The sequence below is a fragment of the Tiliqua scincoides genome, chromosome 2 (genome assembly GCF_035046505.1).
Source record: "Tiliqua scincoides isolate rTilSci1 chromosome 2, rTilSci1.hap2, whole genome shotgun sequence".
Lineage (NCBI taxonomy): Eukaryota > Metazoa > Chordata > Lepidosauria > Squamata > Scincidae > Tiliqua > Tiliqua scincoides.
Genome location: NC_089822.1, coordinates 180,827,420 through 180,855,122, shown reverse-complemented (window position 1 = coordinate 180,855,122; position 27,703 = coordinate 180,827,420). Strand labels below are relative to the sequence as shown.

At 42.1% G+C, this 27,703-nt stretch overlaps 2 protein-coding genes across 3 annotated transcripts in view; one reads left to right on the top strand and one right to left on the bottom strand.

Annotated features, from left to right (window-relative positions):
- Window positions 1-5,090, top strand: part of STK32A (serine/threonine kinase 32A) — a 98,829-nt gene extending 93,739 nt beyond the window's left edge. Inside the window, exon 13 of the mRNA XM_066617345.1 lies at window positions 502-5,090. Within this exon, the coding sequence (XP_066473442.1) occupies window positions 502-604 (103 nt within the window). The 3' untranslated portion in view covers window positions 605-5,090. The remainder of the gene's footprint in view (window positions 1-501) is intronic.
- A 7,096-nt stretch (window positions 5,091-12,186) lies between these two features.
- DPYSL3 (dihydropyrimidinase like 3) overlaps window positions 12,187-27,703 on the bottom strand; it is a 71,155-nt gene continuing 55,638 nt past the window's right edge. For both annotated transcript variants that reach the window (XM_066618360.1, XM_066618361.1), the window contains exons 6-14: window positions 26,814-26,894; window positions 26,217-26,285; window positions 22,565-22,685; window positions 21,271-21,427; window positions 18,988-19,129; window positions 15,382-15,552; window positions 14,457-14,636; window positions 13,364-13,526; window positions 12,187-12,921 (exon numbers count right to left, since the gene is read on the bottom strand). In XM_066618360.1, the coding sequence (XP_066474457.1) occupies window positions 12,833-12,921; window positions 13,364-13,526; window positions 14,457-14,636; window positions 15,382-15,552; window positions 18,988-19,129; window positions 21,271-21,427; window positions 22,565-22,685; window positions 26,217-26,285; window positions 26,814-26,894 (1,173 nt within the window). In that variant the 3' untranslated portion in view covers window positions 12,187-12,832. The remainder of the gene's footprint in view (window positions 12,922-13,363; window positions 13,527-14,456; window positions 14,637-15,381; window positions 15,553-18,987; window positions 19,130-21,270; window positions 21,428-22,564; window positions 22,686-26,216; window positions 26,286-26,813; window positions 26,895-27,703) is intronic.

Below are 27,703 nucleotides of genomic sequence, written 5' to 3'. Positions count from 1 at the left end.
GCAAAAGACGGGCTCGTATTCTGCCCAGCGGTGTGACTGTATTGCTGGGAGGAGACATCTCGCACCTCCCTTTTGAGTTCCTGGCGCCTCCCTAAGAGCTGCGCCTCACAGTTTGAATAACACTGGTTTAATCCTATATGCATGGTATCTGCCAGGCCTTGTCTCCAACTAGTAGCATTCTAGTTTCACATCATACTGTTTACCTGAACACAGTGGGTGTTATCAACTTGCACCTCTGCATATCAGTAGGAGGGCCTGAGAAATTAAATGAGCAAGAGTCCTCATGGGGTAGTTTGCAAGCAAGGAGTGCTTGAAGTGGATGGGATGAGATGGGACTTTCCTAACTGCCAGTTTCCATGCCAGCAAAGAGGCTGTATTCACAAAAGGCTGATTTTTCCCATGTGATGCTTACAGAAATTACAGATATAATTCAGATGACAAGCAAGCAATTTTGCTGCTAGATCTGACTGTGGGATTGAATGTGATTTTCTTCGTTTTTAGGATGAGGAGGCAGCATAATGAAATGCAAGAGAACCTGACACTGGCACAAACCAAAGACAACCAGGAAGAAGTTGAAGTGGATGACCAGAATAATAATCTTTGAAATCTGCTTAGCTTCTGCTCTGGTGCTGCTATTGAAGGTTCAGGCTTTACTTTAGCTAGTCAATGGAGCATGACACATTGCACACTGCTCTTGAGACAAGGCAGGCATCTTGCTCTGGGGAGACGAGTCTGGAAGCCGGTGTGCCCTTCCTAGTCTCTTCCCACCAGAAAGATTTGAGGTCTAGTCTTTAGCTACAGTAAATAAGGCACAGATTCCCATGCTATGCCTTTTCTGGTTTTTAAAACAAAAAGAACTTTGCCATAAACGGGAAAGAGTATGGTATACTTTCCCCAAAAAGGGAACAAGAATGGAAAGTTCCTGTTTTCTTTATGTAGCATTTATGTTGGCAGGATGTTGGGAGTACCAATTGTCAGGGTTCAGTCAGATGCCTATGGAAAAGCCTATAGGGCCTTCATTAGGTGCTTGCTAATTGGGTGGCCACATAATTTAATAGTTTCAAAAAGGTGGGCTTGAACTATAAGTGCGCAAATCCCAGGCAACAGATTTCAATATCGACATTCTCAGCACCAGCTACTGCTCTGACTTTTAGCTTATACCCTGTATACCAGCTCAAAACATCCAGTGAGGAGAAATAGTCTCCTATTGGGTGTTTCCACTGTTGGCAATATATATGTAACTAGCAATCTAAGATTAATCCAGTGTAGCTGCAAAACGGAAGATCTGAGAGTGGTCATACACTGAGCCACTAAGCAATTCAGAAACTTAACTGGTGGCAAGTCAGAGCAGCAAGGAGACCTTAAATACAAAGATATTTAGTGTGGCATAAACTACCAGTAGTAACTCGCTAAGCTCTTCCACTTGGAGCTGCTTTTAGATAGAATTCACCAGCAAGTGTCATAGACAACTCCAACCACTGGTGTTAGTAGGGGATACTAATGGAGTTTAAATGTGCTTCAGAGTTGGCATCTAATAGGAACAACCAGAATGCTGTTTACTCTAGTCATTTGGCCAAAGGGCCAAAGGTCATGGCCCCCTAAGGTCATTGATATGCTCCATACTCTTAGGTAAATGTGCTACACTTGTAGCTTAGGCTACTATTTGATAGTCTTTTTCAGATCTGTTAAGAGCTGTCTGGGGCATGGGGAAATGGGGTTGGTGAAGTTTACCAAGCTTTAAATGGCCTAAGCCTCTACTTTTTGGCATGGCTGAGATTAGTTCCTTCAAGGAAAAACAGACATTTACTTACTTTTTAGATCTAGTTTTTTTGCATCTCTAGTCCATTCTCCTCCTCCCCCACTTCCTTTCTTTTCCTCCTCTCCCCTTCCTTCCTTTCTTCACTGGCTAGTCTGGTTGAGTGACTCATGGCATGGATGTGGAAAGCAAGTCTTACCCAAGTTTAAGCTGAAGTCTTTCCCAAGGTTGTTTGCAATTCATGTTAAAATGGGCTTAATGATTCCACTATTCTAGAGTCAACTGCCCTCTGGTGGCCTTTCATTTCCAGGTGTGTCCTGTATCTAAAATGCAAATTTTAGACAGAAGCCGCAGACAGAAGCCAACCAAAGTTGCGTGATTTTTAATCCCATTCACTTCAGGGAAGAAGTCAAATATTGACTGGTTTGTCAAATTCAGACACAAAATTCTAAATTTTACATTTTAATTGCCATCCTCAAACAGCTGCTGGACTTGTCATCCATTTGGGTAATCCAGCAAGCAACTTGACTTACGAGCCCACTGGATGACTTCTGTGTGCAGAAAAAGACATTCTATTCATATATGTTTCATCCAGGATATGCTTTTGAAATGTGTGTGTTATCCATGCACTGGGAAACAACTGCACTTGAGGGGGTGTTCAGTCCATCTGTTTTCCACCCTGCTTGAAATTGAGGTAAAATAGCTTTTGGATGCTGAAATAAAGAGAAAGATGTTCTCTTAAGTCCCACTGGCTACATTACACACAATTCTTTTATGTGCACCCCTTGCAGAAAATAATCCTCAATTTAATTTTCAATAAAACGTTTTGACTTCCTTCTGCCAAACAGAGCAGACCCAGGTAGCTGGCTATAGCTCAGGCTCCCAGCTACTCTATTCTGAAATTAACCAAAAGACTAGAGAAGGAGGCATAGCAGTTCCCAAGCAGACAACATTGCCATAGAATTCTACCAGGCAAGAAGGCTGAAATGGTTGAGGAAAGTAGCAGAGATCTTCACAGCAGGCTTCAGTGTGTGATGTAATAATTACACTTGAGAAGTCTGATATGGATAAGGCCTAGTATTGTAGCCAAGCATTGTTTTCATAGTACAGCAAGACCTCACTTGAAGTTATTGATAGGTTCTTGGAAACAGCAATCTTAAAGAAAAAGACTTAGAATTAAACGAATTTTACCATTGGTGAATTGATATATGTAAACAAGATTTGCGTTCCTACAGCATATTTCTGGTCACAAAAACATCACCAACCTTCTAAATAAAGACCCCAAACACTTCTAATAGTAAACATTGAAAGAAATGTGAGCATGCCAACCCAGAGAAAACCCACATAGACACAGGGAGAATGTGCAGACAGTGGCCTGGCCAGGAATCAATTTTTTTTGCTCATCATGTTTATAGCAAAATGACTTAAAACAAAACGACTTTACATGAGGACTTGCTGGACACTGTTCTCCAGCTGGCTTTCATATATCGCTCCTCTGTAACCTTCGAAAAAGAAATGTCTTTAGAGCTTATTGCTCAGTCGTAGAGATGATCACAAAATGACCCTTCCATCCTGGTACAGAAAAGTCTCATAGATGTTGCCTGAATAAGCTCTAAGGCAGTGCTGTATTCTGTTTATCCTGTAAAGTGGGATGGTCAATAGACCCTCGGCTACGCCTTGCCTATGTCATCATTCTGCCTGGCCTGCTGCACCAGGTGGACTGGTGAAGGCGTTGCTTTTCATCTGGCAGTAAAAAGAATTAGATGTCCCCTCCCCATTTTGGTCAGAGGTAAATTTGTCAGGCTGTACAGCAGTGGTTCCCAAACTGTGAGCCATGGCTCATGGGGGAGCTACAGAAACCAGGCAGGGCAGCAGCAGAATCTTTGCAAAAAACCCACTGCCCTATACAATGTATAGGATTGTAGCCCTATTGGGGAACTGTGGCCAATGGCCCAGTAGATCAAGGGAGCCGCCGCTGTACAGTATCAAAAGAAATATAGGGAGCCCTTTAACAGTTTTATTCAACCTTGCAGGTAACACTATCAGCACTAGACTGTATTTATACTAACTGCACTCTAGATCCATTTGTGTTACATTTCATCCTCATGTAGACTTCCTGGAGCTGTGCCTTTGTGATTTTCACAAATTAAAAAATGACATTTGGCAGCATAGGAAAACCAAAACACTCACAAAATGGGACACACTGTAGGGGGCAAGGTAAAGCTTTGCCAGTGACCTGGTTCATACATAACAAGAAAGCATGTTTTCCCATTACCTGAAGGAGCTTCTGCAAGTCACAGATTCTGCTTCCTCCAGGGAAACAGCTTTTACTTTCATGTTAAACTGTTGTTCCGTGTTATGTCCAAAAACAGGACCTGTGGTTTACTTCAAGGACCAAAAACCACAGTGATAATGGTTTGTTTTTCCCCTAATTATGATTTGAAGTAAACCACAGATTTTGAGAGTTTGGATTCAGAACTGTGGTTACTTCAGGGCAGAAGTAAATGCTTTCCCCTTCTTCCTATAGTTGGAATTGAAGAAGGTAAGTTCTTAGTGATGGACCTGGAAATCAGTTTCCTGCTGCATTTGAACCCAGCCAGGATTCCCTCGCCCCCTTTTAAGGCTTAAGTGAGAGGTACTGTTGCCTGACCTGTGTAGTGGTCGTGCACCATATGAAAAGGCCATCACTTGTACAGTGGCTCCTTGTAGAGTAGCCTGGTACTGTCACAGGTACTGTCCAATACAGTAAATGAAGCACTCACTTTCAAAACATGTACACTAGCCAGAGGAAAAAAAAACTTCATTTTCCCTGTAACTGGTCTGAGTGTTGGGAAGTGGGTTTTCCAGTAGAAGTGCTAGAGGACAGCTGAATTTATTGTGAAATAAAATGATTGCATAGAAAGTCCTTAAGTATGATTTGCACCCCTAACTGAGTTTTGGCTCTGTATCCTTGCAAAGGTGGGAGGGAACTAACAGAGACAGCTCTTCACATTTGAGCAGACTGGTTGCTGTCGTGGTAATTTAAGGACTCAGAAAGAAACAATTGTTTTTTGCAAAAGGGAATAGGTTTTCCAGTTACATGTTTGACATGTTGCGATACCGTTCAAACAATGAGCTCCTAAGAGTGCTTTCTTGGGCAAATTAAATCTGCATCTTTACACACATTCAACGTGAACGTGGTTAGACTGTGTCCTTTCCTCTGACACAGAAAGGGAATAAGGAAGAAGACAGTTGTCATAAATTAATGGGTGAGTAGTTGTAACAGATTTAGTAAAAATACATGAATGTCACTGGAAATTTCTTCCATTTTATAAACAGATCTATTAAACCTTCTGTGAGACACTTATACTGTATTGTCTTTCCCTTTTCTAAGCGATACAAATTAGGTTCACCCCCCCCCCCCACTTGTGGTTATGTCTTGTTAAAAACTGCCTGCTAAATGGGCATGAACAGAAAGCTATTTTCCAAATGAATGACACTTCAGCAAAACTCCAATACCCATGTCTGACTAATGAATAGCAGACAAACTTACAATTTCCATGTCATTTAGTCATTGCCTATTTCATTTAGTCATAGCAGTAGATAAGAAGGTAGCAAGACTACTATGCAGGACTCTAGAAGGTCACTGTTATGTGGCCAAGGAGCACCCCAACACAAGGGAAACCAGAATATGGGCAGGAGGTCTGGTCTAGAGCAGGGGTGTCCAAAGTTTTTGGCAGGAGGGCCACATCTCTCTGACACTGTGTTGGGGGCCGGGGGGAAAAAAGAATTAATTTACATTTAAAATTTGAATACATTTACATAAATGAATATATTAAAGATGAACTTATATGAATGAATGAAGGTCTTGCAATAGCTCAAAGCCTATAAAAGACCTTGCAGAAAGCAAGGCCGGCCTTTCCTTTGCTGCCGCTACTGCATCACGGATGTGAAACAAGCAGTGGAGAAAGCCCTCATCCCACACGATAGGTCAAACAGTCGCCATCATGCTGAGAGCGGTTGCATCGGGTCAGTGCAGGCTCCAACAAATCTCCAGAGAGCCAGAGACTCGTTGGAGACTGGGGGCTCCCTGAGAGCCGCATTGAGAGGCCTCGAGGGCGGCATGTGGCCCCAGGGCCGGGGTTTGGTAGACCTCTACCCTGCTCTAGAGGGTAGAGCCTCTGTTAGCCAGAAGATAACATCAGAAGGGCGCCAGTTCAAGGACACCGGCAGCTGCCTAAATGGCTGAGAATGGCGAGACCTTGAAGCAGCTGAGAACTGGAAGCCAGAAGTGAGACCAAACCAGGAAGATCCATTCTGAAATGTTGTTGGTTCTTGAAAGAGAGAACCGCTATGATTGTAAAAATCCCCTTGAGGGATTTAGAAACACCTGCCTATGTAAAACACCTTGCATAAAGTCAGAGGAGTAATCTGATGACCAGAAAGGCAGTATATAAATACCTAGTTATTATTATTATATAAAAAGCCTATGAGCCCATCAGCCCATTGTAGATTAGCCCTGCATTGCTATACTAAGGCTGCTATGTGTTACCCACTATTTTAGTATTATTTTTTAGCCTTACTCTCTCTCCCTTTCAACGTTTTTGCTACTCTAAGGTCAGTTCCTGATCCCCATACTCTATCCTTCTCTTCTCTGTCTAAAGTGAGTTGTAATCTCATTGGATAGCATTCTGCGTTCTCTGCAGTACCTAGAATTGTGTTGGATCTCTAAACACTATGCGATAGTAACAGGTAAATCAGATCTTTGGAAAAGAGAACTCTTTCATGAGCAATTCATTTCTGTGGCAATTAGTTGGAGATAACAGATTTTTCTAAATGATTCGTAGCACACCAAGGACATGATCTATGCTCTGCCACTGCACCTATTCACTAAGGATAGCACAGGAGATCTCCCCTAGAGTGTGCCCCAATGTTTGTACAGTAGTTTGCTATAGACGGCTGGCCGCACACAAATAGCATTGTACTTCCTCTGTGGCTTGTTTTATTAGAAAAATGCAGATAAAACAAGAAGTTCACATACTTCTTTCATTCACTTTTCTGATAGCTGCTTTAGTAGAATCAAAAAGGAACAGAATGTTCCCAGCTCTTCATTTCACACTTAAAGTGACACTTGACAAAAAAAAAGTCAGTTTTGTGAATGTCTCAAACCTGGCCACATCTCTTTTAATCCCTGATAAGTGGAAGATTACCTCGTTTGAGGATCAAATCCGGGCAACATACACAACCTGGTAGTACTGCATACTTGCCAATCTAATAACTGTCAGAAAGATCTGGTAAAGATTTGGTAACTTTGAGAGCAAAGCATGGAAGTGTTTATGTGTGGGGTGATAGCAGGCATCAAGACTTTCACCATACAATCTGCCAAGACCATTTCAAACAGGCAGATTTTTACTTCATCTTCGACGTTGGTGAGAGATGGACAGACATGGGAAAAAACTGTTCAGTTATTTAATCACTGTAATGTCTACAAAATTCCTGCAGGTGTTTGAAAAGGAATTCAGTGGTAACTTGCTTTGACTGCTTTGCGCTTTACCTAAAGGTAGTTGGATAACTGTTCAGTTGGAAAATTAAGACCATCTTTAGCCCCGTGATAACAAACATTTTGGGCTCACCCTGTCAAAAATTCAGAAAATGCCCAGCTTGACTCTGCTGGCGTGTTATACCACCATCACCACCACCAAAGGAGACAATTCTTAACATATTCATTTATTTAAAAAACAAAAAACAATCCCATCACATGTGACGCTGTATATTATATAAAGAATAATCAGAATTACAAAAATGAAATACAAGTAAAAAACTCAGTTGTTGGGTGTTGGTGAATGATAGCATGTCACCCAAAACAAAATGGCATGTCACCTTTGACATGCATGTCATAGGTTCACCATCATTGGTCTAGCCAGTGCATTGACTTGTTTTGCAGGCAGCTGCAGTAGTCCCTGAAGACAGCCAAGATTTGCCAGTTCAGTGTAGGGGGTTCTGTCCTGCTCTTTTCAACTACTTTCTATTCCCAAAAGAATATAGTTGTCCTTTGTGCTAAGAAAAGATCCCCTCTGTGAAACTTTAAGCCAAAGTTCTTATCTGAGCTTTGAACATTAGCTACTTTAGAGCTATTTATCACTGCCCATCAACCTCACATTTAAAAATATTTGCCTTTCTAATAAGGCAAGAACTGTTCGCCATGTGCAAGAGCCAACAACCCTGTACCATCTCTTCCCCAATATTAACAGTGCAAAACATGAAAAGTGACATCACTGCTTTGAGAGTTCCTGTCCCATTTAGTTGGCTGCTTGGGGAAGGGGCTGGGACAACACAATGGAATTTCTGGCACCTTGCATTACTAAGTGTTACTACTGCTTTTAACGGCAGCCAAACCTCAGCAACATCTTGTCCCTTAAGTGATCAGCACAATCAGGAATTCCAAGGGCTCAGGTAACTAGCAATGCATTATGTATTGCTATCTAGTGTTTTGCTTACAAGGACAGCACCTCTTAACTTCATCCTGCTATGGCTACAATTCATGGAAGTGAAGGCAGGAAACCCACATACAGTTAACCTCAGATAATTGGGTTCAAGCTTCCTCCATGGCTATCACGGTCATGACCACCAACCCTATTAGCTCAAACCATCTGATACGTTCTCTAAGACTTGAGCTACATGTGTAGCAGAACAAGGAGAGAGAATGGATCGAACCACTTCAAACCAGGTGGGGAATTTGAATGTCCTGTTAGAATAAAACTCCCTGTAAATTCCAAATCAACCCACCATTATGCCAACAGCCTAGTTTTAGGGAACTCCATGAATGAAGATACCATTTGGCCAAAAGATTTCACCAGTCTTCCATGAATATGTCTAATCATGTTTAGCTAGATTAATATGCCCAATTTTAATTTCCATTTCTTTCAATCTGAGAGCATATGATTCACTATCTTCATCAGAAACCAACATGAGCCTTGGAAATGCTCATTTTTTTGCCATTTGTGAAGGAAGACATTTGTAATCAGAATAATAGGAAGCCACCTGAAAAAACAGCCTGTTGTATCAAAATGTGAGGAATTTCTTTTTTGTATAATAAGTGTTACAGAAGTACTATGCAATAGGCATGCTAATGTTCAAGGTTTTTAAATTCACAAAGTGCATCGCCCCCATGTTAGATATAGAATGGGAAATACCCCCTCACCCAACATGTTGCAGAAACATGAGATTCGGCTTTCTCACCAGATTTATCACTCTTGAAATGTGTGATCAATCTCTGGTGAAACCTGCTGTATTTGGTTCCTGAAATTCTGCTAAGAGCACGAGCCAGTATACTTTTTAGCATTTTGCCTTCAGGACTGTGCACGTATGTACTACCCTGTACTATCCTTCCTTACAGACAATAGGGACCACTCACTGACCTTTATTTTGGGTATTTGGCACCATCTTGTGGCAACAAGGAATAGTACAAAAATTTCAGTCATCTCTAAACTGATGCAAAATTTATAGCTGTAACCTATAAGTAAGGGTGGGAACTGCAGTTAAAATTAACAAGAGTGTGTTACTTGTTCATTAGTTGAGCTTTTTAGTTAAAGTTCATCTTAACTATGTGTTATGGTTTTCATGATTGTCAATCCAGAGAGACATTTCTTTGTTTCATTTCATATCATGACAGGCACTCTTAAATTCAGACAGTTTCAATAATTCAGCAAAGAAATAATATTTCAAATCATTTCTTGACACCTCACTCACCTCCTTACGTGATCTACAGGACAATTCCAAGTATTGCAAGGCCTCTGGTTTTACCCACAGTATATGGTGAAAGCTTTATTTGCTTGTGTAACATTGTTCCTCCAAAGGGCCAATGGCTTCCAGGGTTTCTGGGACAACAGGGATTGCAGTTTACAGAATTCCCAAGTGTATGTGTCCTAACCCCACTTCGGGCACCAAGCCACCAAGTGCACCCACCCTAAGACTCTGGCCACAGACAGGAATCACCAGGTTATCAGATATTTTACCCAACCTCCCAACGGTTCCTTGGGGTAGCCCCATTCCCTCTGGCCAACCAATAAGCATGCACTCCAGCTTTTCCTTAAAAAGTTTATTAAAGCTTTTCCATGTTAGTAAGAAAGGGGAAATCCCTCCACAATACATGCTGGAGCTCTAAGGGGAGGTTCCAAACAGTGAGTGATAAACATACATTTTAAAGGCAGCAAAAAACAGCTAATTAATTACTACATGACTAAATTGTCAGATTCCCATGTGCAGGGTTGGTCTTCAAACTGGCAGAGCATCCCACTGCACTCCAGTCAAGAACCACCTACTCTAGGCTCACTTCTCCCACTTACAGAGCTAATGCCCTTTTTTGGTCCAGTTCACTTAAATAGCCTTAATTCTGTAGTCATGATTTGCCCCTCTGTTGCTATCCCACCTGGCTTCTTCTTCTGACATAGCTGTCTGGCGTAGCTCCAAATTGACAACACCTGGTCTTTGTTCTTTCAGCCCCCCCCCCCCCAGCTCATCAGATAACAGGCCACCTGGCAGGTTCTCTCCCCTTTGGTTCTCAGAGCAGTAACTCTTCACACCAACATCTAAATTATCAGTTCCTCTTACTGAGCAATCCTCTGACTTCTCCATCTATTTCAGTTTCACTCTACCTTCCAATCTGGATCTTACAGGAAGGACATTTCCACTTTACTTCAACCCAGGTCTTGCAGAAAGGGCATCTCACTTCAAAGCACAGCATCACCAGCATTCTTCTTCCCACACTTTCCCACTCACTGAGAGGATATAACAAAAGGGGGGGGGAGCCCAACACTGTGACAGCTTCCTATGAAAGTAGTAGAACACAGAGATCATGCCTGAAACCACCTTACTGAAAATGTTGTGGCAAGGGCCAAGCAGGGAAAGATGGGAAGACATCATGTCTCGAGGTGTTTGAAAACGGTGTTATTTTACTCAGAAGTAAGCCCACTGTGTTCAATAACTTAGGCTGTAATCCTATGTTACTCAGTGGAAACAAACACCTCTAATCATGGTGGTTTTTTATGCCACCAAACAGATCCTGGTTGCTCTCTACTATGGCAGGTAGATAACTGCAGCGTAATCCTATGGGTCCGATATGTGTTGGATCTCCCATAATTCATACACAACAAATTTAGCCGCAGAAACAGAATGCTCCTTTATTGCGATTCCTTGCAGGAGATAATTTTCTACCATGTCTTGAACAAGGCAGGGTTTCAGATAAGGTGGATTAATTGGTTTGACCAATACAGTTAAATGTGCACGATGACAGCCTCACAGTTGCAGCAATTTGAATCTGATTCTCTGAAGTAGCTATGTTCTTTATGTTACATACCCAAAGAATTGCTATAATGTTTGTCAAGACTCTTAAAAAATAAAACAGATACTGTTCATAGAAAGCAAGCAGGTACTTGACAAATAATGAATTTTCTGTGGGCTCACAGCACAAGTGCCACTGTGCAGCCTGCATAGCTCATGCTGGTACTACAACTGTCAATCAAGTATGGCAAATGGCAGTGGACCAGAACAGAAACATTACAAATGTGTGGTCTGTGGGGGTTGTGGTACACCAGGCATTTCTCACCTAACTTCGAAGCCATCATGGAAACATATTGCAGGGATCAACAGGGCTACACAGGCTCAAAAAGCCTTCACTGGCTCCAGCTCTGTCCTCCATCTTCCACTGATCAAAGTAGAAAGGAATCTTAAGAATCACTGAGGAGATTCTCCAACAGCTGCTAAAACAAACGCTGTCTCATGAAGGTAATGTCATGACTTCCTTGCGCAGGTCAATAACTGATGTGTGTGTTTTGTAATGTGGAAGCAATCAGGTGACAGAAACTTCAAAAGCTTGTGAGCAGCTTGCTTGTTCACTAATTCAGCATATTGCTTCTCTGGTTTCTAGAGTTGCATCTTTTGTCCCATTCACCCTTCCCAAAAGGAATGAACACCAATAGAAGGATGAATTTGAAGATAATAGAACACATCTTACCTTGTTACCTGCATGTATGCTAAGATCTTTTTTGGAGGTCCTCCACAAAGTGCTTCAGCCATCCGAGGTTTAGTGGGTGGCAGTGAGAAAGACTAATTCAGTTGTGGTACCTCAGTTATGGAATGGTCACCCTACAAAGGCTCACATGGTTCCTGCCTTGCCATCTTTTTGACACTAGGTGAAAGCCTATTTTCCAATTCTCATTTTAAAAAAAAAATTGTATTTATTTATAATTTGTTATTTCAGTCCTTGCTTTATATGCTGTCATTTTTATTTAAATGGTTTTAAGTTTAAACTGTTAATTAACTGTTTTAATGTAAATTCTGGTTTTGTTTTTAGATTATTGTGTTATTGATATCAGTAAACCAATGGGTGGGTTTCTGAGGGTATAAGGCAGGGTATAAAACTCTTAATAAATAAATAAATTAAAAAGCACTGCTCCTTTCAATTTTTTATTCAATAAAATGTACGAAGTAATAAAACCTCTAACCGGAAGAGGCGATACAACAAAGCCATTACAAAGATGGCTGAGCTTTCCAAAGCCTCACATACTGCTCTGAGGCAACTATATCTTGACAGCATTGAGTGGAAACAGAAGAACATGGACACAATACACAGATCTACTTGGCCCCCCATCCACCTCCCTCTACCCTGCTCCCACCACCTTTTGCCCCCACCCTTCCCCAGCACTAAACTTCTTGGTTGATTCCACCCAAGTACATTGACTAGTCAGCTTGCTCATGTCATTAGTTCCCCATCTTTCTCCAATTCCCTTCTTACAATGTGTCATCACACAAGCACTCACCATGTACAATTACATACTCTTAACTTAGTCACCTGTCAGATTCGCATGCATGTAAAAAAAAAAAGGGAAAATATTAAGGCTATGAATAAACAAAAAAGAAAACCCGCAATATTTTTTAAAGCTAGGTAGTGAGTAGCATTTATGAAACATAAGGCTTGAGGCTTACTGATTCTTCAAAAATGTAACGCTTCTCCATTGTTCTCTTTCTTAAATATCAAGGTACCATTGCTTAGTTTTCTCAAATAATAGTTTCCCCTTCCCCTCCCTAATTATTGGATGCTTAACTCAAAGATGTTATATTGGAGCGGCCTCCTGGGGGTGCTACTATGCGCTTGCTTGCTGAGCGGACCCCTTCATCAATCTGGGTTCCTGCAGTACATACAAGATGGAAAGGAAGAGAATGGAAAAGGCAACTTAAAAGCTTTTCTTCACAGGACTGTGATACAGTCATATGGTGAAAGGGCAAGTACATAGATCTTTTCCATGTCTCCTTAGAAACCAAGTGCTCTGAAGACAGTTTCCCTGGCCTTGCCACCTCTCAAACTTTCAAATTTTAGCACAAAATTTATTTTGGCAGATTACCAATAACTAGTTCCCGAGAGGTGTTACAGTCACCCTCAGGGGAAAGTCCACAGTAAATGAAATAATGGCCAAGAGGAAGTCATGCATTCCACAGCAAGTTCTGACTTGTAAGAAGCATTATCTTCTAAGATTTTCACACTTGGTGCTGAAGATAAGTGGCACTTTTTAGGCTGTCTTCTACCTACAGCTGATTCAGAATTCAATCAGTGCACCATGTTTCAGTGCTTACCTGATAAGCTAAATCCAGATTGGTGGAGATTCCTGACTGGAGGTGTCTGCCGGGTAGGGGATCCCCGAGTGGAACCGGCAGGGGTGCCCCCTTTAGGTGTAGTTGTCAGGTCAAAGACAGGCCCATCATACAGGCCCCTGGGCACAGCATGCATTTCAGCCATCTGTCAGAGAAAATAAAGCATTAATAGTAGCACGGCCCTTTCCACAATTAGCAGAATCCACAAGTAGCAGAATCCTTTCCACAATTGTCTTTCAGTGCAGAGGTCATTAGGTATCTCTAGCACACAGATATCTAGCACTTTCAGTCACTGAATAGAATGGTGGGGGTGACTTGGCTTCGCTTGTCTTTTCTTCAGCATATGGCATTATAGAAGCAACAGAAGAACTCACAAATGCTGCCTCATCCATGATGAAAGAATGCTGTCTAGTAAGGCAACATGAAAAAGAAAGCTACTTAGGGGAACAAAAGCAGAGCTAGGTATGCATTTCTGATTAGTGATAAACAGAATCCCTTTTCACATTACTTTCTTGGTGTCAAAGCAACTACAGGATGAGTCTTCCTGTGCCTTAAATGTCAGAAGATCAAGGCCAGGTAGAAGAGCATACAGCAGTAGCTCCCACAATAAAGATGCTGCCCCTCTCAGAAAGTGGGACAATGCTGGTGAAGTGGCAATATAAGTTCCTCCCACATGACCTAGAACTTCTGGTGTTACCTTCACACTATGGAATGGAGCTGTGCCACTGATAGCATGGAGCTTAAATAAGCTCCTGAAGTAAGTGATATAACTCTTCTGTTAGAACCTTTTATCCCAAACAGAACTTCCTCATCTTTAATTGCAGACCTGGCCTCTGTGTCGTCTGAGGACAAAGGACAGCAAAATGCTCTCCTCCCCCGGAGAGAAGACTTACTAGCATTATGGGGCCTCATGCGGCATCCCCTGGCCCTGACAGCCTTCTGAGGCCTATGGAGGGCTGTTAAACAGTACTTCTGGTTTTTGTCAGGGTGAGCGACAGCAATCCCTCCCCCACAGGTGTGGCACCCCAAGGCTTCCCCCCCCCCGACCTCCCAGGACTGTCCATGCTCATCTTACCTTCCTCCGTGCTTTGATGCGTTTGTAGACATAGTCTGAGAAAGGAGTGCCAGGAATGAAACGCCCTGTCCCCTGTGTGACATGAAGGTTGCCATCCTCCATCATTATTTTCCCCTGGCATATGACAACCAGTGGGGCTCCACGCAGCTCCATACCTTCAAAGATGTTATATTCAGCAGCCTACAACACATAAGGGTTAAGACTCATTGTGGCTCAAAGCCGCTGTCCCAAGGCTATTCAATTTCAAAAGCTTCATGGTTCTGTGAAGAACTAGCTTGGTTGGAGAGGAAGGAGAGGGCATAACTTTGATGGCAGGGCTCAAACGGAGACTGATGGCACAATCCTTTGCTTGTCTACTCAGAAGTAACTTCCATTGTGTACAAAAGGGCTTATTCCCAGGAAAATGTATACAGGATGGCAGCCTGAGCCAAGAGCAGATGCGGGAGCAAGGCACCGTTAAAAATAAGTGCCCAGACTCTGAAAAGCCTTAAAACTGAGACAGGATTTGGGGTGAGAGTCAAAGATTCAGGACCAACACCTTTTGCTACTTGGAGATGAGCACTCTGACCCCATAATCCATGCATCAGTGATTGGCATGGAAGTTGCTTTTCATCTGCTTTTCAGCAGAACTAATTTGCCATTGTTGTACAGATGAGAGACAAAAAGAGAAACAAGCTAAATCAGGGTTGTAGATTAATATTCAGCCCTGTTAAACCCTGTGTCTCCACTGCTTGATTTGTTCTTTCTAAAATTCTACCACATGCCAATTATCTTACCACATCCCATAAAATAGAGGTATCACCATGCTGAAATAGTGTTTGATGAGTGACCCGCAAATTCAAATTCACACCGACAACATGTTAACCACCTATCCTCAACATCTTAAATGATTAACTGATTTCTCCCTGTCTAGCAAAAGACTTACTGACTGATGGCTTTTAGCAGACACAATTTTCACTGCATCAGGATCCCATATGACCAGATCGCTGTCTGATCCCACAGCAATTCTCCCCTTTCTTGGGTACATGTTGAAGATCTTGGCAGCGTTGGTGCTTGTGACAGCCACAAACTGATTTTCATCCATTTTCCCTGTAGCCTGTTTAAGAATCATCCAAGAAAAGGAACTTAAGGCAAGAAGACTAGATATTGTATAGTGCAAAGGCATTTGATCTATAATGAGTTATTACTAGAAATTTTAAGCACCTCACTAAATTTATGTTCAATTCATACACAAAGCTTTCTTCAACAAAGGAAACAGCTCCTGAGATCATAAGAAGTTGGACAGCCAACTGTTATTAAGAACACAAAGAAAGTACTAAAATTTACTGTCCGTATTCAGAAATAAAGACAACAAGATATATCAGGTAGCTTGGCAAAGGACATTAAACTGAGACTCTGATCCAGAGATACTCCCATTCATTGGTAGAATTTGCTCGATTGCTTCCATTTCCTGCTCCCAACCCCACTGAACAGACCTGACAACACTAATCATCTGTTTGGGCAAGGGCAGTGCCTTGGTCCTCACCAATGTAGGCAAAGAGAGTGCATAGCAGTCTGTTGACAATGGCTCTGTTACTGCACCAATTGCTCACCTACAAACACCTTTCAACCTACTTTTGTATATGCACCAATATCAGCACGTGGATCATCCAGAGTAATACTTATATTCTTTAATTTCCCCATATTATATCTCTCACCTGAAGAAGTTATATCTGGATACTGCACAAAATTGTGTATAGACATTAAATGCAACAATTACTTCTAATTAAAGGAACTCGAAAACACAAGCACTCATAATACCTTAATTCAGTAGGACTTTACAGAGTGGCTAGTAGAAAAACTAGCAAAGTTTGCAGAGTGAAACTGCAAACAAAGCGACTGTATCACACGAAAAAGGAAGGAAGACCTCGCATTGATACCAGCAAGACCCGGGATCAGAGAAAAGTGGAGGAATTTGCACAAGCGCTTGAGGAATCTCTTCCAGGCCCGGCCGACGCAAACGCATCCAACAGATGGGAACATTTCAAGAATACCGTTTACAACACCGCCTTGTCCATATTCGGCAAGAAGACCAACAAGGCGGCAGACTGGTTTGAAGCCCACTCTGAGGAGTTGACACCAGTCATTGAGGAAAAGAGGAGAGCTCAAGCAGCATACAAGGTCTGTCCCAGTGAGCGCAACCTGCAGGTCCTCCGAACTGCTCGCAGCAAAGTCCAACAGACTGCCAGGAGATGTGCTAACGACTACTGGCTCCAGCTCTGTTCCGAGATACAGATAGCAGCTGACACGGGCAACATCAAGGGGATGTATGATGGTATCAAGCAGGCCCTAGGTCCAACACAGAAGAAAATTGCCCCTCTGAAGTCTGCCACAGGCGAGGTCATCCAGGATCGGGCGCAGCAGATGGAACGCTGGGTGCAGCACTACTCTGAGCTATATTCCAGAGAAAATGTAGTCACCGAAGAAGCGCTGAACAACATTGAGTGCCTGCCTGTGCTGGAAGAGCTTGACAGTGAACCAACCCTAGAAGAACTTCACGTGGCCCTGGACTCCCTTGCCTTTGGCAAGGCACCTGGAAAAGACAGCATCCCTGCTGAAGTCCTAAAATGCTGCAAAGAGATCATCGTCACTGAGCTGCATGAAATCCTCTGTCTCTGCTGGAGAGAAGGTGGAGTACCTCAAGACATGAGGGATGCAAACATCATCACGCTGTACAAGAACAAAGGTGACAGGGGTGACTGCAACAACTACCGCGGCATCTCTCTCCTTAGCGTTGTAGGAAAGCTGTTTGCCCGAGTTGTACTAAAGAGGCTCCAGGTACTTGCAGAGAGCGTCTATCCAGAATCGCAGTGTGGATTCCGAGCCAACAGGTCCACCACTGATATGGTATTCTCCCTTAGACAACTGCAGGAGAAATGCAGGGAACAACGACAGCCACTCTTTATAGCCTTCATAGATCTCACAAAGGCTTTCGACCTGGTCAGCAGAGACGGCCTCTTCAAGATTCTCCCCAAGATTGGATGTCCACCCAGGCTCCTCAGCATCATCAGATCCTTCCACAAGGACATGAAGGGCACTGTTGTCTTCGATGGCTCCACATCAGACCCTTTTGACATCCGAAGCGGAGTGAAGCAGGGCTGTGTTCTTGCACCAACCTTGTTTGGGATTTTCTTCGCTGTCCTGCTGAAGCATGCCTTTGGAACTGCAACAGAAGGCATCTATCTCCGGACCAGATCAGACGGAAAGCTCTTCAACCTCTCCAGACTGAGAGCAAAATCCAAGGTCCAGCTGAAATGTCTGCGTGACTTCCTCTTTGCCGACGATGCAGCTGTCACTACCCACTCTGCCAAAGATCTCCAGCAGCTCATGCATCGTTTTAGCAAGGCCTGCCAAGATTTTGGACTGACAATCAGCCTGAAGAAAACACAGGTCATGGTTCAGGATGTGGACTCACCTCCCTGCATTACAATCTCTGAGCATGAACTGGAGGTTGTCCATGACTTTGTGTACCTTGGCTCAACGATCTCCGACACTCATTCTCTCGATGCCGAGCTAAACAGGCGCATCGGTAAAGCAGCTACCACGTTTTCCAGACTCACAAAGAGAGTCTGGTCCAACAAGAAGCTGACGGAACATACCAAGATCCAGGTCTACAGAGCTTGCGTCCTGAGTACACTTCTGTACTGCAGCGAGTCATGGACTCTTCGCCCACAACAGGAGAGGAAACTGAGCGCTTTCCACATGCGCTGCCTCCGACGCATCCTCGGCATCACCTGGCAGGACAAAGTTCCAAACAACACAGTCCTGGAACGTGCTGGAATCCCTAGCATGTATTCACTGCTGAAACAGAGACGCCTGCGTTGGCTCGGTCATGTCGTGAGAATGGATGATGGCCGGATCCCAAAGGATCTCCTCTATGGAGAACTCGTGCAAGGAAAGCGCCCTACAGGTAGACCACAGCTGCGATACAAGGACATCTGCAAGAGGGATCTGAAGGCCTTAGGGATGGACCTCAACAAGTGGGAAACCCTGGCCTCTGAGCGGCCCGCTTGGAGGCAGGCTGTGCAGCATGGCCTTTCCCAGTTTGAAGAGACACTTTGCCAACAGTCTGAGGCTAAGAGGCAAAGAAGGAAGGCCCATAGCCAGGGAGACAGACCAGGGACAGACTGCACTTGCTCCCGGTGTGGAAGGGATTGTCACTCCCGGATTGGCCTTTTCAGCCACACTAGACGCTGTGCCAGAACCACCTTTCAGAGCGCGATACCATAGTCTTTCGAGACTGAAGGTTGCCAATAAAAATAATAGTAGAAAAAGAAGAAACAACTGTAATCCAGGAGGAAACATTGGCCTGCAACTGCTTTAGAAGTACTTGTCATCACATTCTCATTCCAAGTAACTGAACAAACATTGGTTCTTTCACTCAAAAATTCACTCATTTTTATTTTGGACAAACCCAGCACTTAAAAAAAAAAGTTTAGTACAGATCTTCACCAAAAGCTCAGATGGATCACTTTCCCCTCCTTTTTCTTACCACTGCTTTGTCCCAGATGACAGACATCCGTTCCTCAATACCATTGGTCCCTTCTGGGATCGCTGTGAAGTTGTCTTTTCCAATCGCTTTCTGTGCTGTACTGAATGTACAATGTGCACTTCCCGAGATTTGGAGGTCCCCACTGGCCCAGAGAAACAACCCCCCCAAAAGGCAAGTATCCGTTAGTCAGGTCCGTTGTACAGTCATAAATGTTTTTCCCCCTATAAGTAGTTTATTAAGATTTTTCATTTAGACAGAGAATAAGTGACAATTTACTTATTGACCCCCTATTATATTTATGTGTAGCAGCACCAGAGGGCAGCAGTAAACCTTGGTAATGTCATACCAAGAACAGTGTACAGAGTTCCATGGAAACTTCCTGCAGCCTGCTAGCTGCTAAGGAGACATGGTAATTAAGCCAGACAGAGGCGACATCCTTGCCTAACCACCAAGAAGGGAAACTGCACAGATCTTTTGGCTTCCAGATGGACCCTGTGACCAATTCAAAAGAGTCTCTGAGCTTTGCGGCCTCAGTCTGGGCTTCTGAACCAAGTCCTAATCCAATGATAATCTCTATCTCCTCTTAACAATTTAGTGCCATATGTCTGCTTTACTGCACAGAGAGATTTGTGTCAGTCAGCTTTGTTCTTGTAAAAACAAAAACAACAAGCCAACAACAGAAGCAGGCTCCCCCACCATGTGAGTCTCCCAAGGGTTATACCCAAGACAGTATGGAGCACAAAATGAATGAGAAGCAGATGGGGTTCTTTTTCTCCATGACCAAGCTACTTTTGAAGAAGTAGCTGCTCAAGTGGTATAGGAAGCTATTCACATGGATCAGGTACAATGTTCCACAATGTCCCGTAATAATGATCACCAAAGTTTTCACATGCAACTCCTGCTGCCATTCCATTTCTAGTCACCCATGTGGGTAAGTTCTAATTCAACTGCCATTTAACCAATGCAGCCTTCTCTTCAAGTAACCAATCAACACACAATTCTGAAATCTTTGATGTGCAGCACCCCACTGTTCCCAGACACAGAAAACACGCGTAGTTTGCAGCTGCCCACTAATTCAATTCTGTGCTGGCAGACAGTTCAGCCAAATATTCCTTAGTTCTAACTGGTCCCCTCCTCTTGTTCTTCCATTAATATTACATTCAAATAAAGACTACTTCTTTTCCTTCACTACCTCTGTTCTCAATATAAAGCCATCACATACTACCATGACAGTCACAAAAACAATGCCCTTGCATCCTCCAAATAAACAAGACATAGTGTACAGCAGTGTTTCTCAAACTGTGGGTTGGGGCCCACTAGGTGACTTGCGAGGTAATTTTAGGTGGGTTCCCATTCATTTCAATATTTTATTTTTAATATATTACACTTGATGCCACCATGGTATGTAAGGGCATTTGGGGAAATGTTTCAGATCTGTACTTTTAACAGGCTACTATATATGTCCTTTTAACAATGACAGTAAATGGGACTTACTCCTGGGTGTGGATAGGATTCTAGCATGTTAAAAATTTTCCTGTTTGATGATGTTACTTCCGGTAATGACATCACTTCTGGTGGGTCTGACAGATTCTCATTCTAAAAAGTGGGTCCCAGTGCAAAATGTTTGAGAACCACTGGTGTACAGAATCTAAATATAGGGGAAGCAGTTCTGGCTACACAGCTGTACTGGGAACTTCTGTGCTTAAGCTTGACATATGTTAACAGTCTATGCCAGTGGTTCTCAAAGTCCTCCTTAGGAGGAGGGAACCACATAAGTATTTCCTGGGGCGACGTTGGGGGGATTGCAGTAATGCAATCCCCAGAATCTCGCTGTTGCTGGGGAGGATTTTTTTTAAACTTACTTCCACCCAGCACTAGAATTCTGGGAGGTCCAGGGAGCCCACCCCAAGCCTCTGTAAGTGTGGAAAAATGGGCACTTCCAATTTTGCAATGAAAACCGGAAGTGCCCATTTCCCCCATTTTCACACTTAGGCTTGGGAAGCCCTGCGAAGGGATCCCCAGACCCCTTGGACCACCCAGGACTCCAGCACTGGCTGGAGGTAAGTAAAAAAACAACCCTCCTGTCCCCAGCAGCAGTGTGATCCTGGGGATAGCACTGCTGCAATCCTCCCTTAAAGGGGCAGGGATAAGTGCTTCCCTGGCTGGTGGGTCACAACCTACCAGTTTGGGAACCACTGCTCTATGCCTATGGTCTATAGAGCTTTTATAGATCAGAAGCTTGTGATAGTGGGGAGAAGCACGTTTCCCTCTTCCATCACTAACCTGGCCAGCAAGGAGTTGATATAGTCAGGAGTTGTTGGATCTGGACTCAGAGGTGGGGAGGTCACAAAGGCAGCTGCCTTTGCCCAGTTCTTGCTCCAATAGTGTGTTCCATCTGTTCCAAGACTGGCTGTGATTGGCTCACCAAACACTACATTACCTGGTGGGGAATGGGGAAAACACAATTTAAGGACACAAGTTATGCTAGACATTACAGATGGAAAAGCAGGGAACAAAATATGTAGCTGCTGGTATGGGCAGAAGCTCACAGATTTATAACAACCAGGTTGGTCCCCAGTTTCTCCAGAATACATGCAGGGTTTCCAATTAAAGCTTGACTTCAGGTAGCTTATATTAACCTCTGTTTAAATAACAGCCAGTTTAAATAACAGCCTCAAGCCAGTTTCTGGGTACCTCAAAGGATCATTAAGGTCATAGCCAGGCTATCATAAAGAAATGCCTCCTCCTCTGTGCTCCAAACCATCTTCTGAGGTTAGACAGGTAGCTACAGCTTCACCCTCTTTGGCTACCTCTGAAAGCCAATTCCACAACCAGGATGCCTGCTTGCTCGGTTAAAGCATGAGCCATTTCACACACCTTATTAGGAACATAAACAAAGGTAACAGTTGCATGGGGAACCGTGGATAAGCGGATCTGCGGATACTGGGGCCCTTCTATATATTCACCCTTATAGTCCCAAAGTATGCCCTCAAAGCAGCATGTAAAAGGTAAAACTGCACTAATTAAAAAAATCTACTAGACAAACAAAAGCAAACAACAAATTAAGAATGCTGACATTGATGAAATGACAAAAGGCAGCATATGTTGACTGTTGTTGTTAAAAGATTTATATCCTGTCTTTTTTCCCTTCCAAGAAATTGGCAGGTAGGATTTCTTGAAATCCACTAAAGACTGAACCTGGTTGTGGAATTGTGGAGCTATGGAAACCAGTCAGGAGAGCCAGAGACTTTAACCTGCTTCCTGTTAATGTTCATTGTCAAAAACAAAGGTTATGGGCTGCAGGGGGGACATTGATAAGGGTCCCTCTTTCCACAGTTTCCAGTATCCACGGGGGGGGGGAGGAACGCACCCCCGTGGATACCAGGGCCCACCTGTATTTTTAAAATAGAGAGATATTTGTACAGTCAAGTATTACTTGGAGAAAAAGAGGTAATTGAACAATGTCAGGTGGAAGGACCAAATTCCCTGCAAGAATCAGCAAATAAAAAGAACAGAACAAATCTTTTCACCTAGATAAAATAGACAGATCTGAAGAGACATGGATGAAGTTGCTTACCTTTTTTCCTGGCTTGTGAAATGAGGTCAGCAGCACTCTTGCTCATCACTTTGGTCACATACAAAGGGCAGTTTGTCTGACCAGCAATTGTGATAGCACGAAATACAGCTTCAGCCTCCAGCTGGAATACAAGAATATCTGTGAGCTCGCAAAAACATTAAAAAGAGGATCAATAACCATGCATGCTATAATTAATTGACTTCATTGCATGACTTGCCTGAAATAACATGAAAAAGATCAACGCACCTAACCCTTTTTAAATTATTTGATATTTTGGATTCTGAAAAGTTGAGATTAAAGCTACATTTTACGGTCAATAATTCATTATTAAAAAAATTAAGTATGGCAGCTTCGAATGCACTGTGTCTAGTTTGACTGATCCTGTAGGAGGAATATACAACTTATTTTAGATCAGTTGCCAAGACTGCTATCAATCTTAATTACAAAAATAAAAATTTGCCACTTGTGCATGCTTGTGTTCTCCTCCCCCATCTTCCTCCCTCTCTGCTGCCTCCCATTGCCTTTTCAATTCTAGGCAGTTTCTATTATCATCATCATCAACAACAACAACATGTACCACTTTTGTATTTATGTACCATTTTTCAACGAAAAGTTCACAAAGCTGTTTACAGAGAAAATCAAATAATGGCTCCCTGTCCCACAAGGGCTCACAATCTAAAAGATGCAAAACACCAGCAGACACCACCATCTTCTGTATTCAGCAAATTTATGAAATGACTTTCTAGCGCGTACAGGGTTAATACATCAGCTCAGCCCCACATAACAGTGGGTGTGTGCTTTCTGTTTTAAAGCCAAAAAAGATCTGTATTTTTTTGCTTATGAACTATACTGCTTCTACTGGAAACTCAATCTGTATCTTAGAGCTGTCAAAAATTAAATAATGCTAAATTAATTAAATAACATTTAATTGACTAAAAACAGATTAATATATTGATATTTGCTTATTAATAAAAGTTAAATACATTTATTTAAATACATTTCATACATTAAATACACTTTATATACATAAAATACAAAGTTAAATATATTTCATAAGTATGAGATGACAATTTAACAAAGAAAAGCTACCACTGATTGCCTTTTATTCTAACAGTCTCATTTATTACAGCCACACTCCAAAACCATAAAAGACTCCATGCTCATACCAACGTGTGCATGTGTTTAACTCTGAGCCAATTAAAACAGACTCTAAAGCTTTAGTTCCTTAGTTTACCAATTAAAGCCTGCAACCCTAATATATTTTGTAACTGAACTATGGTTGTGCTAGGGGAACAATTTGCACTAGTTATTTGTTTGAGACACGTCTCTCCCAATTATGAGGGGTTTTTCCCCCTTGCCTATGATCCTGTTGGCTACTTTTGCCTCCCATGACATCATGGACCTGAAACTTTCATATCTTGCTTGCTGTTAGAACTTTCAACACTTCATCAAGTGAGATATCTTTGGAACATTACATCATCCACTACTGAGCCTGACTTCATCCTAAAATGCCTTCTCCCTGTCCAAATGTTGACTAGCAAAGACTGAATACTGAACTTTTGAGAATGAAGAGGGAGAATACCTTGAAAGGCATTATCCTAAGTCATACAGGTAAACTCTGTGAGAACCCAAAACATGTCTGTTACTACCAGACTCAAGGAAGGTATTTTATCATATAACAGCTGATTCTTGAACAGATTCTCTTCAAAGTTAAGGAAACTGTCACAAGTAACTTCTATCAGACAGCTGGGATAAAAGAGTCCTGCAGCTATTGTGTCATGTGTGCTCCCTTACTCTCTTGGCAAAAGAGAGAGAGTACACACAAATTCAGACTGAGCCGTGAGTGGGAAAGGATTCTGAAGCAATATCTCCCTAGTGTTATAAAGAAATTCCAAAGAATAAATACACATGGTTTTCTGCAACATTCTGGACAACCAAAGTGGCATGTTTTCTGCATGGCTGCAAATGCTCAGCAATGACTGAGACTTGTGGTCCAAAACCACACTACATATATCATCAGAATGTGTCCTGAGGCATGTGTGTGGTTAACATATAATTTCCCCTACAGACCAAGTCCAAGCCAAGAATTGTCCATGAGGCTGAGCAGCACTAAAATATATACCACACAAACCTGGGATGGCTGCCTGGTCAAACAATTTATGTAAGTTTCAGTCATTCACATTTCTCTCCAAAATCTTCAAAATCAAACATAAAAATATTGCAAGCAGAGAAAGTTTATAACACCCTACCAAGATTATTGGAACAGAACATCTTCCAAAATCAACAGTGGAAGCATGTTAGCATTTGACACACACTGACCTTCATATTTAAAGATGATTACATTAATGGAAGAATTATATGCAAATGATAACTCTTACATTTCTGTTCCTTGTGGTTACAGAGTTATATCTGCTAGCATTAGCTAGCAATCTGCATTCTTCTTAACTCTGCAGAACCATTATGGAAAGCACTGACTGCACTGATTACATGGATGGGTGTGTGAGTGTGGGAAGAGGGTTTATTCAGTCAAAAAAAATCTTATTGCAAAATTTATGGTTTAAAATTAATCTTAAATTAAAATGAATTTGGGATTAATAGGCCAAATAACAAAGAGACTCAATGCCATCCAATTAGCACCTCAACAGCAACTCATGATCAGGAAATCTCATATGCTCAGTGCAAATTGCCTTAGGTGTCCTCACTTTAACAAACTATAGAATGTACATGCAAATTTAGAAACTGCTAGAATTTTTGAGACCTATTTTGCAATGCTGATGCAGCAGTAGAGAGCACTTTCAAGCCATAGAGAAAAGTTTTCATTTTGAGTACTCACTATCTCAACACAGGCTTCATACAGCTCCAGAGTCAACAACAGTGAAGACTTCAGGAATATGAACATCAGACAAGCTGACCTAGATTGGGTGCTAGCAAACTCCAGATATTAATTACGTGCTGTGTGATGAAATACAGTGCTGTGTGATGGGCAGGAGGTCTGGTCTAGAGGGTAGAGCCTCCATTTGCCTGAAGATAACATCCACAGGTCGCCAGTTCGAGGCCACCGGCACCGTGCGACCTTGAAGCAGCTGACAAGCTAAGCCGAGTTATTCCATCTGCTCTGAGCGTGGGAGGATGGAGGCCAGAATGTGAAACCAGATCAGAGTGAAACATCTGGACTGTTGTGGTTCTTGAAAGATAGAACCTTCTTTCAATTGTAAAAATCCCTACGGGGATTTAATCAGCCTGCCTATGTAAACCGCCTTGAATAAATTCTGAGGAGAAATCTGATGACCAAGAAAGGCGGTATATAAATACCTGTATTATTATTATTATTATTAATACTTCCTTTTGTTTGTACTAAATCTTTCACAATTATTATTATTAACAGTATTTGTCTCCTAGTTCTAACGTTGTGAGAGAGGGAGAAAAGCCAAACTCTATGCACTTTCCTACACCATGCATAATTATGAGAATGCATAGTGCACCCAGGATATGTGGATTTCTACTGAAATGGCACTAGTTCATGTTCATATTAGGAACTTGCATCATCTACTACCGAGGGTGGCTTGGGATTTGTGCTGAAAAGCTACTTGTGTTGTGTGCAACTACAACAAACTACCCTCTTTTCAGTATTTGATTGCCAATATTACCATACCTCTTCTGGCCTACTCAGCACATGGCCCTCTGGGCCAGTTATCCCCATCTCCAGCATTCTGGCTTGCTCCTAAAGAATACAAATACAATAAGGTTCAAAGTTATGAATTAAATCAGTTTGATTAACAAAATCCCCAATGAACCAATCTGTCTACTGTCTCTCCCACCTATTCCACTGTTCGATTCAGCAGTTTGCTTCAATAAAACTAAAGGGGTACTGAACAATTGCTCCCCTCCCACAGACACAGCACATTCTCCACTGGCACAGCTATAGTGGCGAGGGGGTATTTCAGTAGGATTGGGTTGCATGTTATATAATTAGCACTATCAACTGATTAAAGAGCACCACATTTTTTAACAAGTCATCATCTGTTAATAAGTGGAGTTCTGCAACTAATTAAGTGTTATTTGCAGAATCCAGGGTCAGGATTCAGATCAAAGGATCAAAAACCTTAACTCTAGATATTTGCTACCTTTGCTAGATGGGATCTAAGCACTCATAAGAAAAAATGCTTAACAATAAACCAGTACAATGCTCCATTACAGTGTGTTTGCTTAAGTCCTTGCCTTGTTCACAGAAAAAGTAGAATAAAATCACCTGTGCAATGATATCTCCATTTTCAGCATGAACTTGAGCTACTGCACCAAGATCTCCCAAGAAACTAAATATCTCATACAGCTGAAAAAGAGAATGCAACAAGTCAGATGTTTCATCTTTGTACATTTCTGACCAGCACCAATATTGTTATTAAGCACAGGGCTTCAAAATGACTACCTATGGAAAATCAGCTAACTTATCAAAAAAATGTATAAAAAGCTCAGAAGGGTGTTCTGATGAAGACACCAACTTACCATGGAAGAACAACTACTAGTGGTTGAAGCAAATAGCTCTAACTTACACTTGTGCATGTTACCTAATAACCAGAAGTCTTAAAAGACGTCAAAAAGGTTCCAACAAATAGATGATTAACAAAACAAAATTAGTATTTGCATGGGGCTATGCTAATATAAGGAATAGGGCTATATTAACAAACTCAGGTTTTGAGATGGGACGCTAAATTTTCTTCTGGAACACCCCATTAGCTGAAGCTAGGTTGAAAGCTTTCTCTATAGTGGTGCCACAGTTGTGGAACTCTCTCCCACTTGAGTTAACAACGGCACCTTCCTTGTTAGCCCCTGCTCCTTTTTTATTTTATCTTACTTTGTCTCTTTAACGTTGTCACTCAGCTGCTCCTTATTTCATCCCTTTGCACTGCTAATGTTTTAATTGTATTTTATGCTATTTGTATTGACTGTATTCTTTTTCATTTTCATATTGTTAGTTGCCTTGGGCATCTTAAATGCAAAGGGAAAGATAGGATACAAATGTTTTTAAAACGTAATAAGTAAAATGAAGAAGCCTGATCATTTGACTCCAAAGGTGATGCTTACAGTTCAGTTTCTTCCTTTCCCCTTTACCTATGAATTTGAATTTTGAGGAGATAGTAT